The sequence below is a fragment of the Lactuca virosa genome, chromosome 2 (genome assembly GCF_052849685.1).
Source record: "Lactuca virosa cultivar CGN04683 chromosome 2, Lactuca_virosa_CGN04683_v6, whole genome shotgun sequence".
NCBI classification, from domain to species: Eukaryota; Viridiplantae; Streptophyta; class Magnoliopsida; order Asterales; family Asteraceae; genus Lactuca; species Lactuca virosa.
The window spans coordinates 131,952,033-131,969,712 of record NC_136427.1 but is presented as its reverse complement, the minus strand read 5'-3'; the positions used below and the strand labels follow the sequence as shown (position 1 = coordinate 131,969,712).

General features: G+C 36.6%; 2 protein-coding genes across 5 annotated transcripts; both read left to right on the top strand.

Annotated features, from left to right (window-relative positions):
- The first annotated feature begins 3,495 nt into the window (after positions 1–3,495).
- Positions 3,496–8,049, top strand: LOC145159498 (uncharacterized). 4 transcript variants are annotated; one of them, XM_079078504.1, is made up of 10 exons: positions 3,496–3,728; positions 3,929–3,968; positions 4,204–4,955; positions 5,252–5,729; positions 5,822–5,917; positions 6,892–7,122; positions 7,221–7,342; positions 7,433–7,532; positions 7,615–7,710; positions 7,807–8,049. In XM_079078504.1, the coding sequence occupies exons 3-10, from the start codon at positions 4,207–4,209 to the stop codon at positions 7,867–7,869; spliced, it is 1,935 nt and encodes a 644-aa protein (XP_078934630.1). In that variant the 5' UTR covers positions 3,496–3,728; positions 3,929–3,968; positions 4,204–4,206; the 3' UTR covers positions 7,870–8,049. The 4 variants fall into 4 exon arrangements, with proteins under 4 accessions (XP_078934630.1, XP_078934631.1, XP_078934628.1 ...); XM_079078505.1 differs by having other exon boundaries at positions 3,929–3,972; XM_079078502.1 differs by lacking the exon at positions 3,929–3,968.
- Positions 8,050–16,847: 8,798 nt separating this feature from the next.
- LOC145157761 (uncharacterized) lies at positions 16,848–17,375 on the top strand. Its single transcript, XM_079076758.1, has one exon. It carries the CDS (start codon positions 16,848–16,850, stop codon positions 17,373–17,375), a length of 528 nt encoding a protein of 175 aa, XP_078932884.1.
- The last annotated feature ends 305 nt before the right edge of the window (positions 17,376–17,680 follow it).

Here is a 17,680-nt window from a genome sequence, read left to right as displayed (position 1 = left end):
TTGAAATTAAGCTTTTATGATACAAATTATGGAGCATATCAATATATTTAACATGTATTGCTTTAATCAATTACAATATGTGGTTCAAACAACATTTTATACATGTACAAATGTAAATATAAAAGGAAACAAAAATATAAGAAAAAACAAAGCATATTGAAATATTCATAACACAAACGAAGAGATAAAAACAAATAGGATAATGATGATGTTCTCACATGTAACTTCGAAATTGCAAACCACAACTCGAATTGCACATCACTACTGGAAAAAAAATATAACACAATCAAACTATGAGTAAAAAATGATACATTCATCCACAACCTTGACTTGTAGAGCTCTTTTAGGGGCTCCAACACTGCTAATACGTTTTAAAAGAATTGTGTCTATTGAAATTTTTTCTTTTCATTTTCTTATGACATCCCTCTTACATGTAAGAGTTTATATAGTATGTTTGGTGTTTAATGCTAAATCAATTACTTAGAAGACATTTGAAAAGTCATTTGAGAATATGAAAAGACAAAGGAGTTTCAAATCAATGTGGTGATTAGAAATATAGTCATTTGAGAATATGAAAAGACAAAGAAGTTTTAAATCAATGTGATGCTTAGAAAAATGCTTCTATTATAAGATATATAGATAGATAGAGATTGTTTCTACACACAAGATTAGCAACTGCAAACTTTAAAATTTGAACAACACAAACTAGTTTTATTCCCACCAAAGGATCTACTTGCAAAGATTGGAAAGAAAACAACAATCATAGATGAGGTAAAAGTATAACAACCTTTATAGTCCTTTGAATCCTCAATGGGAGGCTAGAATATTGATGAATATGGCAAATATCTAAGCAAGAATCTATCTATGTGTATCCACCAAACAAGTCACCAAACTACCAATGGATGCAAGTCCTTAACTTGTATGTAGTTGTTCTTAAGCCTCTAAGACTTATATAAAACAAGTCTGCAAAGGAGAACCAAGTAAAGCACCCAAAACTACACAAACTATTTGCTAGATAGATGAGAAGGGATGGCCAATGAGCTCTCGACTTTCATGCAAAAAGAAGAGGGAAAAACTAGCAAGTTTTGGCTCTCTCTCTTTCTTATATACTCATACATACATATGAAAGACCATGCTTTCATTTAATTCATTCATGACTTGCAAGTAAGCCATGAAGTGTAAGTGAAAGTTAAAGAAGCAATCCCATCGTCCTATGTACTAGCATGGACAATTGGAAGCGAGGGAAAGAGAGTGAGTGCTTTCCACATCATCATCTCTTATATTATGTACACATCTTTATACTAGTGGTCTTCTATAAGTCCATAATGTTGTAGATGACATTAAATCATACAATGTGATTAAATGTAACTAGTTATACTCTCTTTAATTATTATTTTCATAAAACAATAATTTCCCAATTAAATACAAGTTTTGATTTAATTTATTAATAATCATATTAATTAATAAATAATCAATTAATGTTTACTTGTTATATGGTATGACCCTATTGGATCATATGTTGTGAACAGATATCATTTCATAATGATCATTGAGCATAAAGATCTTTCAAAATCGATATACCCTATCACTACACCAATCACATCTATAAAAATGATACACCATGTATATCATAAATGTCATGTATATCATAAATGTTGAGACATATAACAAAAGGATAAGAGCAAGTATGACTTCAACTTACCAATTTCACACTCCTCCTCAAAATCACCTGAAACACTATGTCCAAACTACATAAAAGTAAAAGAACTAAAAACCAATTAGGAAGCTAGATGTCATGATCTTGACAAACGTGTTTTTGTGAAAAAAATTATTTTAATCTTGTGTTTTGCCATTTTTCAAACGGGCATTGTATCACCAAGAAAGAAATTCTAAAAATCATACCCATTCCTATCCTATAACGATCCCCAAACTTCCAAATTAGAGTCTTCTTGATGGTAGTAGAGATACAATTTCCCTAAGAAATTCATATAAACATAGGAATGATAAAAAAACTATACCATTACAATCAAAAGCAAGAAAACTTGACTATGATAGTTGATACATTCTCGTCCATTAAAACCATATCAATACTGCTCAATTCAGACGACTTCAAGTAAACATGTTGTTTTCATAAACGAACAACTCGTCCCTTGAACTTCGATCCGTCGACATCAATATTGATGTCACTAACCAAATGATACTATAAACCCATCTCAAACACTACCATAGTTCCAAAAAATATATTTGTAATTGATAGAAAATTTAACTTATTTATAAAAACAACAAACAACAGGTTACATACTAAATTACTAAGAAGGCAGCTGAACAACCAAACTAGTTACAATGCAGCTTGGGGCAACATGAACTGAATGATATGCGAACAACCAAAAATGGCCACTAAAAGATCACAAGATGCTATTAAAACTGATAAAATACAACACATAACCGCAATCAACCGAATGACCACCCCCATCGAATGCCACATCGAAAAACGAAGGCGTCCCAGAGGTTATTATTCTCAAATCAAAATCCATTAGGTAGGTCAAGTGAACTAGAAACACGTTTTTTACGACAAATCAACAAAAGTCGTCTTAATTTATATATGATATGGATAAATATTTTAACAAGTTAATGTTAGGCCCAAAAGTAGACCTGCACATTTGCAGTCCCAGACCGGTCTTGGGTCAGTCTCGAAACGGTCCGATTTTTTTTCAGATCAGTCCTGTTCGGTCTTTTTCCGATCCGGTCTTTTTTCGGACCGGTCTTTCTTTGGACCGGTCTTTTTTTGGACCGTCTCTCGGTCTTTCCATACGCTTTTTGCGGTTCGATTTACGGGTTTTTTTGTTGGATTTCAGTATTTTTAGATTCCTTTGTTTTGGTTTCGAGTTTTTTCCATTAATAAATATGAGATTATCACCAAATAATAAATTAAGATTTATTAAAAATAATAATTTAAATTTAATAAAAGAAAAAAATGAATAAATTAGATAGTTTGTGATTACAAATTGTATAATTAACACAAAAAATTATATATTTATAAAGTTTGGTTACAAGTCTATTTTTCCAGACCGATCTTAAACCGGTCCGGTATTTTTTAGGACCAGTCTCTGAACGGTCCGGTCTTTTCCGGACCGGTCCCGGACGGTCTCAAGCCGATCTTTTTTCGGTCCGGTCTTTTTTAGGACCGGTCTTTTTTTGGTCCGGTCTCGTTTTAGACCGGTTCAATCTCGGTCTTTTTTTGGGTCCGGTCCAAAACCAGTCTTTTTGTGCAGGTCTACCCAGAAGAACCCGGGGTTACAAGGAGCACCTCAATCAAAAAATTTATAGGTCCATGGTTTTATCAAGTTGATTTGGGTTTTTGTTTTCATGGGCCATGTGTAACTTTTTAAGCCCCATTACGTTTTATAGGCCAATTTCAATCAAAGTAGCTACATGCTTCGGCCCATATAAACCGAGCAAAATAGAATTTTGCAGGAGCATTCAAAACGCAATTCAAATATTCTCACGCGCGCAAACCCAATCCTTGTTCGTTCATTGGTCCGTGTTTCACACCTCGCTAATCGCGATTGGACACTGTTTCTTGCATCCGATGAATTCTTAGAGATCGAAAAATTGCACTCTGCGTATCACCGTCTTCCTTCACGGAATGTACAAAGAACCCTAGATTTTTTATTCGATATATGAATTTAGAACCTGATTCCTTTGAAGATCAACGAGGACAATTTGAGGTATACACTTTACCGAATCATTTCATTTTCTCATCTTTTTTCATAATAGGAATCGATATACAAAATTCCCGTTTTTGTATGATTTTTTAATCTTTCACCCGATCGATTCATATCAACGTGATGGACGTAGATTCGATTTTGAATGTTTCTAGAATATTACTTGTTTTTACTAAATTTGTTTATTTTTCGATTTTGGGTAGAGTATCGGAAGGGGTTTGCGTTTGTGGTTGCTCATTTTGGGTAGGTAATACTTGCATTTGAACAGTTTTTTAGGATTTGATATTATTGCATCTACATAGAAATTTATCTGTAAAAGATTCTGTAGATCATTTGGATTATGCTTTTAAATATAAGTATTGTCAGCTGTGTGACAATGAACAAGCATTTCCCCCAAAATAGCCTGTTCAATTATTCTAACATAATATTTCAGTTTGTGACTCATTAGATTCCCTTGCATATACTCTTTGTGTTGCAGGTTATGGATTTTATGGACATTGATCAGGTAGTGGAGGTTCCGGATACTCCAGAGAGACTCATAGCAGCATGTAATAATGACGAAAATACCCCTGGAAACCACAGTGATGGTTCAAGTAGTTGTCGTGTAATAACTAAGCAATCCATCAATGAAAACCCTAGAAATGAGCCACGGGAAAAGGGCAAATCCGTCAATTTCCATAGCAATCGAAGATTGTTTGTACGTCCTGATAATCATATTCATAGCAATTCTTCAGGTATTATGTTAGAAAATTCATCCACTTCCAAGAATCTTTTGACTACATTAGACAATGCACATCATGAGAAAGGAAAAAGCTTGTATAATTCCAATGTTCAAAGGTCTAATTTTCAAGAAAACAGTAGTTTTGTTGATTTAACAGAGCAAAATGGTTGTGGACATTCATCTAGAAAAGATATAAACGGTTTTTCTGAAGTAGATGCATTAGATACATCAAGCAAATCATCTGGATTAAACAACACTGACAAATTTGGTCAAAGATTTGACCATGGAAAAGGAGTGATTAGACAGAAAAAGCTTGTGAGAAATGGATACATATCTCCACATAACTTAGCAAAGTCTAAAGAGGTAACAGAGAAGAAGCATGACAATGTTGATATCATGGATTTAACCACAGAATCAAAAGCTTCACATGGTTTTAAGGGAAAAGGAGTGTCTTTTCATTCTTCTTTTTGTGAGGACACTAATGCAAAAAACAGACATTTGTCTCAAAGGTATTATTTTTATTTCTAACAATCTGCAAGATTTATGTCTTATAGTTTGTTAGAATTTCTAGATTTAATTTGAATGTTATATTGTTAAAGTGGGTGGTTCCAAATAAGGGTAATATGGTCATTTTTCATCATTCACTATAGTCAGTCAGAGATATAATCAAACAACATGGTTTCAGTCAGATGTGAACTCAATCAGAAGTTCGAACTCAGTTAGCAACTATCAAACGACCCCTAAATTTATAACTTCATGAATGAAATGCAAAAAACAAAGTAACAATTTATTCATTTATTTTCAGGACTTCTTTAATCTCAAAAGAACAAAGTAACAATTTAAGTCAAGAAGCATCTAAATCTTCCAAAGATTCAAACGGATGGATAACTACACGCAACCCTTTGACCAAAGTCAACCTCCCATTGCCAGATGGCAAAGCTGCCTCAAGTTCCACCATTAACCAAAGTATTAATACAGTGGGATGTGATGTGGAAGTGCCACGTGTCAATGACTCAGGGGAACCTTTAACTTCAAGATCAAATAGGAAGAACAAGAATAAGAACAAGAACAAGAACTCTCGTGGTGGTGGGAGCTTGGATTTGGATCCGGTTATTGAAATTGATGAGGTGTCACCTGATGAAAACCGTGGGCCCCGTTTAGATAATGAGGGTCCAGGTGTCAGGGCCTTACAGGTTGAAGCGGATGAGATGTTAGCTAGGGAATTACAAGAGCAATTGTATAATGAGGAGCTTGCAATTGCTTCTGCATTTGGAGCTCACGAGGTAACGTTTTTTAGTTTATAATTTATTTTTAGGTTGAATCAACTTTATAATTTTTTTTTTTTAAACACATAAATTAACAAGTATTAACACAGAATGATTCACACCTAGCACAGGCAACAGCAATACAGCAGGAACATAGTTCACATGCCATTCATGCTGCTGGTCGTCCTGCATATCGTCCTGCTTCTGTATGTCTCTCTCTCTCTCTCTCACACACACACACACACATAAACACACACTAACAGATCACTCAAAAAAACATTCCCTCTTTCTTTCCATTAATCCTCTGATGATGTTTGTGTATAAGGTGTGTGTGTGTGTTTAAATGGTGGAAAGAAAGAGAATAAATGCATCAAGGGTATTACAGTCATTTCATTTTTTGGAGGAACGAAACTAGCTCAAAAGGATAACCAATCCAAAACTTTAGTGGTTTGGGCATTTTCCTGAAAAAATGCAAACCATAGGGACCATTTTTGCAGTTTTGTCTATAGTTTTTCTATCTCAAAAAGTTCTGTTTCTGTTTTGGTCCTTATTTGAGGTTTTGTATAGTTTTTGGTCCATCTTCCAAAATGACTATTTTTGGTCCCTGGGCTTATCTGATTTTTGCAGTTTTGGTCCCAAAAATAGTCATTTTATATGGAACAGGGACCAAAAACTACAAATGAGCATGGCTCAGTTTGGTTTTTTACTAAAACCGAACCAAAAATATTGGTTTTTGACATTGGAAAAACCAAACCATCGTTTATTATTATTATATTTTTGGGTTTCTTTATTAAACATGTTGCTATACTTTAACAAAAAAAAAGCAAGATACTTTAATTTTTAATAGAAACCGTAAGTGCATGATAATTATTTTAATCTTTAACATGCTCAACCAATTAAATATATACATAAAATGACATCGTTTTAGATATTTCTATTTAGTTTTTTTCGTCATTTATATACGTAAAAACCAAACCAAGCTGAAAAAATCAGTTTTTTTTTTTAAAAAAACAAAAACCTCAAATAAGGACTGAACTTGTAAGAAAACTTTTTTTGGGACCAAAATTGAAAAAAAAAATCAGAGGGACCAAAAATGTAATTTACTCAAATATCTATCAGCTTGATAACTTGCATATTATTAAAATTTTGAATATTTTTAAGAAATGTGTGTATTTTGCAGAGAGGCGGCTCATCTGTATCCAACATGTATCAGAATACACGATCTAATTCCTCCCGTAACCCTTCAGCTTCAAGTCAAAGGGGCGTCCATGGTCAAAGTCAAAATCAAAATCAAAGTCAAACTTCCACCTCCACAAGATTGACTCGAATCAGAGGTCGTTTTCCTGGACGCCCTCGCACATTATCATCTCCAGGGAATTCAATATTCCCTCCAAATATGGATTTGGACATGGTATAGATTATACAACTCTCGCCCTTTCTACTTGTGTTGGAATTGAAATCTGTGATTCCGCTCTTCCTAAAACACCCTCGTATTTTTGTTGACTACAGAGAATGCAAATACTGGAAGCGCTGGAGGCCATTAACGATATAGATTTGCCGATGCCGAATGACTTGTTTCAATCAGGACGCGAATTCAATGACTTGTTACACGTAGGACGCGAATTCAACGAGTAAGATCAAATAATTAAAAATATTATATTTTTCCCTTGATTTTCTAGCTCCTTCACAAATAATATTTTAAAACGCCTTTTTACTTTCAGGAATGATTATGAAATGTTGTTGGCTCTTGATGATAACAATCACCAACATGGAGGTGCAACTCATGCTCAAATAAGTAATTTACCACAATCTACAGTTCAGGTAATTATTATTGTTACTCATTGAGGGTGTTTTTTGTCTTTTTATATCTATCCCTACTAATTATTCATGGTGCAAAATTCAGGTAGAAAATCTACAAGAATGTGCTGTTTGTCTTGAGAAGCCTACTATTGGTGAAACCATACGACATCTTCCTTGCCTTCATGGATTTCACAAAGACGTATATACCCTTACTCTGTTATGATATGATATTTATTATTTATTATGATATTTGTGCTTTGGACTAACCAACATCTTACTATGTTTCATATCACAGTGCATAGATGAATGGTTGAGAAGGAAAACATCATGCCCTATTTGCAAATCATCTGTCACTTGATTTGCTAGTTTTTGATATATGGGCTCGTGACATAATTAGATTAATGTACGATACAAGTTATACTTGAAACCATATTTTTTTTTTGGGTATTATCGGAATCAATTGTATGAATTTGTATTCCAATTGGGTCTGTATTAGGCTGTTGTGAATCTTTGAATGCCATGTTTGACCTTCATGTTTTGGTTTTGGACACAATTGTCAGCCTTTTGGTATGTATGTATATCCAAATGACAAAATTGCAAAAATGGTCCTGTGGTATGCATTTTTTCCGAGGTTTAGTTTAAATCTCGATTTTTTTTGGCTTTAGGGTCCTTTTGAGCTATTTTTGTTGTGTTTTTGGTCCCTTACAAAACTAAAAAGACTAAAATGCCTTTATGATACATTTTTTTTTATGGTTTTTTCTATTTTATTTAAACTTTTATTAATAAAAATTATAGGGCCCACCTCTCTCTCTCTCTCTCTCTCTCAACACTATCAACAACACGTATGCACCATCTCGAGAACACCTCCACCTCCATCTCCTCCACCCTAATCCCACATATCTCCTTACTTAACTCGGTGAACAATCTATTTTTTGTGTTTGTTTCTAGAATTGAAATCAATTTCTGAATCTAAAAAAGGCTTGTGGGTAATGAGTTTTCAAGCGCTCATTGGATTGTTGTTCTTCAAGGAAGGGGTATCACTCCATCCGTCACTCACTCACAATAAGCCCGGTTAGAATTCGATTTTTTTCCAGATAAGTTTTACACTTTCCCTTTGATGTTTTTGGTATTCTCTCGTTCAGATCAGTTTTACAAATCGGAGATGGTAACTTCCATGGATTGTATCTAAGTCCAACCGATGAACAACTTTAGGTCTCCGACACTTTGGTAAGCTTTAGTTGATGCGTTTTTTGGTTTTTGAGATGAAGCTTGAGGTCGTCGGAGCCACAACAAACCCTAACTCCGAGTAGGGTTTCAACAACCTATGAAGATCCGATTAGGGTTACCGCTGAATCGGAGTGAATGGAGAAGATGGGTCTTGTCGCTATCTCTCACTTCCGACGTTCCACTGCAGTCATTATCACACATCCTTCCATATATATGAACCACAAACGACGTTCTCCAGACATTTCCATCTTCAGATGAAAATATAGATGCGTGTTTGTGTGAGAAATTGAATCTAAAAACTCCATGTGTTCATATGATTTAGAAATGTGTATGTGTGTTCATCGGATATGGATGGAAGATGGAGAAGTATGTAGGGGTTTAACTTTTTTTTTTTTTTTTTTTTTTTTTTTTTTTTTTTTTTTTGAGAGAGAGAGAGAGAGGTGAGCCTTTTTTTAATTATTAAAATAAATAAATAACTATTAGATTTTTTTAAAAAAATGAAAAATAAATACCCCAAGGGTATTACAGTCATTTCAGTTCAGTTTACTGAGAGATCAAATCTGCAACGAAACTAACTCAATAGGACCACGAAACCAAAAAAGTCGAGGTTTGAAGTAAACCTCAAAAAAGATACATACCACAGGGACTATTTTTGCAGTTTTGTCTATCCAAATCTTTATGATAGTATTGGAAAATTTTATTGCATATCTATGTAGTCTTTGGTATATTATAAAATCAATTTGTGTTTCAATGATATTTTATTTTGTTAAACATTTTAGTTTTATAACATTATGTTTTATCATAGTAACTAAAAATAGTATGTAGACGTGTTAAAAGTTAAAATTATACTTTCTACATACATGTGATGTAAGAAATGCATATAAAAAAATAATATGGTTTCAACAAGCTAACTAAACATGATCGTGTACTGATATGACTTATTCAATTACTTTGGTAGTTTTGTTATTTCGTGATTCCTTTCCATCCAACCAAACAAAGTAATGAATCATTATGTATCATTATTATGTTTGGTTGCAGAGTTGGTCCTAAAGATTTAAATATAATAAAGATTTAAATATAATCAAATGCTCTGAACAAGCTAAAAAAGCTCTTATCGCTATTATATATATATATATATATATATATATATATATATATATATATATGGGTTCAACATAGAACCAATATTATTTATAGAACCATAAAACCATTTCCTTGATCATTAGATCAATTTAAGACCAAAAAGGTGTGATAATAAATGGTGTTTTTTGAACTTAAGGACTAAACTTCAGATGTGGGAGGATAAAAAATGATGTTTTTTAAAAATAAAAATTATATATATATATATATATATATATATATATATATATATATATATATATATATATATATAATAAAAATGGGTCTCAAAAATATATGGGCCATGTTCACCTGTAAACTTTGCCCATCTCTTAAGGCCTTCATGCTTGGTTATTAGTAATAAATGATATATATTTAGGATATCGATAAGATAACTACTACCACTTTTGTTAGAGTGGAATAGCTCACTTTGCCCCTCTACTATTTGCTTAGAGTGGAATAGCTCACTTTGTTAAACACTCAATATAATAACATGCGGACCCTTTGGATCCGTGTGTTGGTTTTTGACCCAACTATATATTCAACACGATAAAATGTAGATGGAGATATGATTCATTTTTACACGCACTCACTTTATCTCTCTCTCTCTCTCACACACACACACACACTCTCTCTCTCTCTCTTGTTATTTTCTCCATCCATGTTACCCTCAAATAGAGTTTTTTAGTGTTTGAGTTTCGCCCTTGTAACTGTCTTGTGTAAGAGTGGAGAAAGAGTCTATATCGAGGTTTACTTGTATTAGTTTTGGTGTACAAACGTTCTAATTCATAGTGAACAAATTGAACATGTTGGGAAAATTGTGAGTTTGTCATTTTCTACATGGTATCAGAGCTAGTAGTTGCCCCGGTCGTTATTTTCCACTGAACAGCGACACATCGAAAGCTCCTTCGTACATAAGGTTAGGGCTTCTGACCTTTCTTTTTCTTTATCTGTTGTGTTTACTTGTAGATGTGACATAGATTGTTTCAATCTAAGGGTTCATTGTGAGATTCTTTATAGATCTGAAACTGATTGTGTGGATCTAGGTTTCTCATTTTCTCGATCTGATTGATCGTGTAACGTCCCAAAAATTATGAGGTAAAAATTTCATTTTTAATTCAACCAAAACATTAACTATATTTAAGTCAAACATTCATTATCCTTTTTCTAAATATTCAAAAGTACTTTATAAGAAATCAGTTATCAGAGTACAGTCCCAAAATCATCATAGTGCGGAAACATGGGTGGATGCGATGCGATCAAGTCGGGCCCCTTCTTTTCAAACTCCAAGTACCTGAAACAAAAACTGAAAACCGTAAACATGAAGCTTAGTGAGTTCCCCAAAATACTACATACTAAACATACATACTGCCAGACATATGTGGGTGCCTTCCTACCCTTTGGTATATTTCGACCAGATACTAACAAGCATATTTGGGTGGTTGCCTACCCCTTCGGTCTATTTCAACCTTATACTATCAAGCATATATGGGTGCTTGCAATCCCCTTCGGTCTATTTCAACCGGATACTATCAAGCATATCTGGGTGCTTGCAATCCCCTTCGGTTTATTTCAACCGGATACCAGGTCTGTTTCACCCCTACTACTACCACATAATATCATAACAAAATCACATAATCATCAAGCAAATACAATCATAACTGACAATTGTCACAAAGACAGTCATCACACTACATCATAAAGTAGTGGGCCGACATTGGTGCCTTCGACCCACGAATACTGTGAATGAAGATTCACCTCAAACCGCTGATAACCAACTAACTGCTCAGTCGCTGAACCAGATAACCTCGCACCAACTGACAAAAATACCATCTTAATTAATAATTAATCCAATAACCCAAAATCTGAGGCCCACTCCATAATCCAACTTCCTAAAGGGTGAAAGACCATTTTACCCTTTTCTTACTTGGCCCAAAACCAAGATCAAACCCCTTAGCACCAAAAAGCCCAAATCTCTAAATGGTAACCCAAAGCCCAATATGGCCCAACCCTTAAAAATCCCAAAATGTCCATCCTGGGAGTACGTCATGCATACCAGAGACGTACGCCCGACGTACTCAGCCATGAAGCACAACATACAAGCGATCGATGCCGAATTCCAGCATTACACTAAGCGTACCTCCACGTACGCCCAACGTACTCGTCAGGGACCCAAAAATCAACATTAAGCTCCTAATGGTTAAGACAATGACTTCCAAACTCAGATATAACCCTAATGAGATGTCTTAACATGTAAAGTTGGCAACGTTACCCCCTTTTCATGGCTTAATAGGACCAAAACCTTAATACAAACCATAAGAAGCACCCAAACTCATGCATGGTCCAACACAACTCATCAAGATGACATTTTTATGAACAAGGGACCTCACAAATGCCAATATACAACATTCTAAGCTCTTGGAGTAGCTTATACTCACAAGGATGACTCTAACGATCACAATGAACCCAAAATACTCCTTAAACTAGATCTGACTGTAACATCCTGAGATTTTGCAGCTATTCCAAACCCTATTCTATCATTACTTTGTCATTTATAGTCCTTGGGGTTGGAAGTGAAGAGCCAAGATAAGTTTAAGGGCCAAGTTTGCAAACTTGGGCCAAGAAGGAGTACGCTGCGCGTACATAATTGTACGCTAAGTGTACTAAGGTCAGCCTTAGTACGTTGGGCGTACACTTGTGTACGCGGGGCGTACTAATGTCAAGGTGAAACCCTAATATTTAGGGTTTGGGGCCTATATAAGCAACATTATGAGCACCAAACCTTCCCTTACCTCAGCCTCCATTGATTATAGTCGTCTTCCCTAAACCCTAGCATTTCCTTTGTGTGTTTGAGCTTATTGAGTGTTTTCTTGAGTGCTTTAAGAGGACGATATTGCATCAAAGAGCTGGAGAAGAAGATCAAGCTTGTTGATATGAAGTTAGCTTGTGCCCTAGAAGCTCCAGAAGGTATAAAGCTCCAAACTTTATGCATATATGTATAGATCTTTCCATTTTGCTTTAAAAGAACCATTTCTTGTCCCAAAAAGCCATAAGGGGGTGCATGATGTGATTTGGACGAAAATAACTGTCCTTCTAGACTCTTGAAGGGACCTTGAGTGATAAAAATGAGGTCCCACTAGCTGAATGTGTCCCATGCATGGAAAAAGAAGGTCTTAATGGATTAAGACCAAGTATTAAGAGCTTTCTGGACGTCCAAAGTGATAAAGTTCATGACTTTATGGGTCCTAGGCGTGTTAGGTCACTGGATCTGAAGTTTGGGCTTAAGTGCTTAAGCAATTAAGCACTTAATAAGGTTTTGGCAAACCGTCGAGTACGTCCAGCGTAAATCCAGTATGCCCAGCGTACTGGGTCAACCACCCCAATGGTGGTCAATATCTGGACGAGTACGCCCCGCGTACGTCCTCTATTGGGCCTTTGACAAATGGGCTTCGGGTTTTGGGCTAATTAGGCGCTAATTGGATGTGGGCTTTTGCTGGACTTTATGAATAAGATATTTTGGGCCAAGTAGTGATAATGGACCATGGGATTAGGCCCAATTAGGAAGTTACCTTCAAGTTAAGGACTTGGTATTGGGCCTTGGCCCAATAAAGAGAATGGATTTAATGAGTTGTGTGGACACTTAGTCAAGAAGGTTATTTTGGGTATTAACTTGATATTTATTATGTGATAGTTCGGGATTTCCGGTGAGACAGCGATCAGAGGTTTTCGGTACTTCGGTAATACTTGCGAGGTAAGTTACCTCACTATACTAAGGGGTCTAAGGCACCAAGTCCGACCCATTGGATATGATATCCTAGCAGTGGTAGTATGTTGAGTATGAGTTAGTGTTGCATGCTAGTTGTTATGCCAGTTAGGTAGATCTGTAGGACTACTTGTAGTATTATGTGATCATCTGTATGCGCATTAGTTGTGTTATATGTCGACATATTACGTGGGATGGGTTGAGGTGATACTGCTCCGTGCGGTAACCAACAAACCCGGGAGCATTCCAGATACGAGCTGAGGGCCAGGTGGGGCATGCCAGACTCGTACTGTGGGCTCGAGAGCATTCCAGATACAAGCTGAGGGAAACTCGTATTGTGGGCTTGGTGTATAGATGTGAGTTGTGGTCCCGGAAGGCAATCCAGAATCACACTGTGGACCCGGGGGTAATCCAATCTGTAAAGCTGTAGACCCAATACATGCTGTTATTTTGTATCTGTGTTATGTGCAGTGTATCGTTATTTTGAGGGAACTCACTAAGCCTCGGGCTTACAGTTTTAATTTAAAGTTTCAGGTACATCTAGGGTTCGCGGAAAGGCAAAGGCGTGATCGTACAGCTCCTCATATTTATGTTTATGTTTCCGGGATACTCTGATATTATACATTTTGAAAACAAGTTTTGTAATGATTAATGGTTTTGAAATGAATTTAAAAGTTTAAATTTGGCATGATTTTATGGGTGTTACAAGTTGGTATCAGAGCCTTGCTTTGAGTGAATTGGAGGAATACTTGTGTGAATCCAGCCTCAAACCAAGGAAAATATTTTCAAAATTATTTTCAAAAAGGTTTTCAAAATATCAAAGGAGGATGTAGGGTGTACGATCAGTCGGAGCCAGTAAGTAGATCCCAAAATACCATACAGTTATTTGATATTGTGATATGTTAGAACAGCATGCTAGTACTAGGCTAGGGATCTTCAGGAATTGTATGATAGAATTTCCTGACTACATGATGCCTGCTAGCCTAGGGTTTTCTCTATATGGAATTGACATCATTACTGTAGTTGCTTAGTGTATGAATCACGGTCGTACATAACTAAGATCTTATAGCCTGCGAATGTTTGGTTTGGCCTTATTTCCTGTTCTTGTTTGATGAAGGGCTTAGGGTAGGATCAGGTATTCGAAAGTATATAGGGTCCAACATTACGTATGATTAGTATACACTAGTGTTGCAGGGTTGGTGGAAGTTTCATGGATGGGTGGGTCGTGCGAGGCCGGGAGGCCGGTAATGAGATATTTAGCATTCCTCTAGGAGCGAGGATTGAGTGTTCGCTATGTTTATATATATATATATATATATATATATATATATATATATATATATATATATATATATATGGTTAGGGTGTTGTAGTGATACTTGAGACAAATATGGGTAGGTGTGGAAGGTAGTATGGGCATGTACTACTGAAAGCACAGAACCCATACGCGTAGCAAGGAAGTCACAACCCCTAGGGTTCAGTTGGAAGTTGGTCCCCTGTTATTATGTGGCTTATCTGATATCTTCTTGGTATGTTTTCAGAATGGTGGTTACGAGACGCTTTGTGACTGGATCCGGGTCAGGATCAGGATCAGGAGACGGAGGCCAGGAGGGGCCAACAGCACCCGAGACTATGGTGAAGATGGGGACAGAGGAGCTAGATGCCAGGATTCGAGAGATCCTGCATGATGAGGTTGCCTCTATGTTCCGGGAACAGCTACCGAAGATGTTTGGGTCTATTAAGACCGCCATGGTCGAGTACTTCGACGAGCGTTACGCAGCCCTTGCAGAGACGACTATCGTTGCAGCTGCATCGACTGTAACATCGGCAGGAGGAGGAGGAGTCAGTCGGGCTTTTCAGTATAGGGACTTCGCTAACACGAAGCCCCCTACTTTTGATGGGACTCAGGACCCCATCAAAGCCATGAGGTGGATTTCTGATGTGGAGGGGTGTTTCTTTACTTGCTCGTGTCCTACTGACCAGAGGGTCAGATGTGCCCTGAACCTGCTGAGGCTAGGGGCCAAGGACTAGTGGAGATTGACGACAGGGTCGTACACTGATGATCAGAGAGCTGCTGTTACTTGGGAGCAGTTCGGGGATATGTTCCGCGCTCGATACATTCCACGGGTTGAGTGGGAACGGTTGGATCAGGAGTTTTTGAGTTTGAGACACGATGGGGAGTCGGTGACAGAGATCACCCGCATGTTCACTGAGAGGGCGATGTTCTGCCCGGAGTTTGCTTCTGAGCAGGCCCAAATGACACGTTATCTGAGCATGCTCAAAACTGACATTCGTCAGTTTGTTGCCACACAACGATGTGATACTGAAGGGTCTAGTTTATGGTTTGGGCTAGGATATCTAATGTATAGGTCTTAATAGGTCTTTTGTCATGTAATTGAGTTGTTTGGATGTGTTTACGGCCAAGAGTCTGTTTACGGCCGTAAACAGGTTTACGACCGTAAACCTGTTTACGGCCAACCTTTCACCTATATTAGGGCATGTCAGAGTCTGTCAGTTAGTGGTTGTCGACTCATAGAGTTTACGGTCTCTCTGTGTGTGTCCAGGTTGTACCTGACATTTCTTTGATATAAACGTGTGCAAAGCTTGGCTTAATCTTCTTCTACTCCATTCTAATCTTGTTTGATTGTTTTTTGTTTGATCACTGGTTCCGATCCTAGATTTCAGGGCCTTACAATTGGTATTAGAGCCTTTCCGGTGTCAATTCATCTTACAATCAAGTTCACGGTCAAAGGAGCTTAGTTTCATCAGTGTTCGAGACCTGATTTGGTGTTTTCGCAGCAAAAGGGGATCAGATCTACTTAAAATTCGTGTTTTCGTCAAAATCTGGGCATTTACGGTCAAGAGTTCATGGTCGTAAACTCATTATCACGGCCGTAAACTAGCAATCTTCAATAACCGTAAACTGTGTATCTTCAGAAACCGTAAACAGGCAATCTTCAAAGACCGTAAACTCCCTAACCGTAAAATCCTCAACCGTAATCTTCCCATCCGTAAACTCTCCAACCGTAAACCTCCCAACCATAAACCTCCCAACCGTAAACTTCCAACCGTAAACTTGTTTACGGTCGTAATCTTGTGACCGTAAACTAGATTTTTGGTGTTTTAGTTTATTTTAAGTCATTTTCAATTTTAAAAAAAAAACAACAAAAACAAAAACAAAAATGGATTCTCAAAGCCCAACAATTCATCATGAATTGGATTCAATCATGGGAACAACCACTCGCATTCCATGCTTGTTATCTGTAGAAGGGTTCCCGGAATGGAAATATCGGATCAAGAAATACATCAAGATGAAAGACTTTAAGGTTTGGCGAAGCATTCTCAAAGGACCAGTCAGAATCATTACTACTCTTGCGAATGGACAAATAATTGACAAAGTGTATGTTGATTATACTGATGAAGACTTCAAAAAGGTTGAAGAACAGGAAAGGGCGTTGGCTACTTTAACTATGGCTTTATCTCCTGATATTGCTCAAGGATTCAAAGAGTATGATTCAGCCAAGGCATTGTGGGAAGCTTTAATTGAGGTCTATGAGGGTAATGAAGACATGAAACAGAGTCGCCAAGACATGTTAAGACAGAAATTTAATATGTTTAATTATGTTCTTGGAGAAACTCTAGAAGCCCAGTTGCAACGTTTTACCACACTCACCACTGAAATGAGTGCTGCTGGGATTTATGTGACTAAGTCTGAGATAAACAAAAAGCTGCTAAATTCACTTCCGAAAGCATGAGATATGAATGTGGCTGTCATCAAGAAGACGAAAGATCTCAATCGTCTCAGTCTTGCTGAAACTATGGCAATCATCAAAGCCTGTGATCTTGATGATAAGCAAAGAGAGATCAATCATGTGAATTCCTACTCGACTGCAAATCTTGGGATTTATTCAAATAATGCCTTTTCATCTTTTACCTCCTCTCCAAGTCAAGCTTATGCTGTTCAACAACCTTAGAATCAAACCTTTGTTGCTCCATCAGCTGCACCATTTGTTGCTTCATCATCTATGTCTCACCCATAAAATCAGTCTTTTGTTGTTCC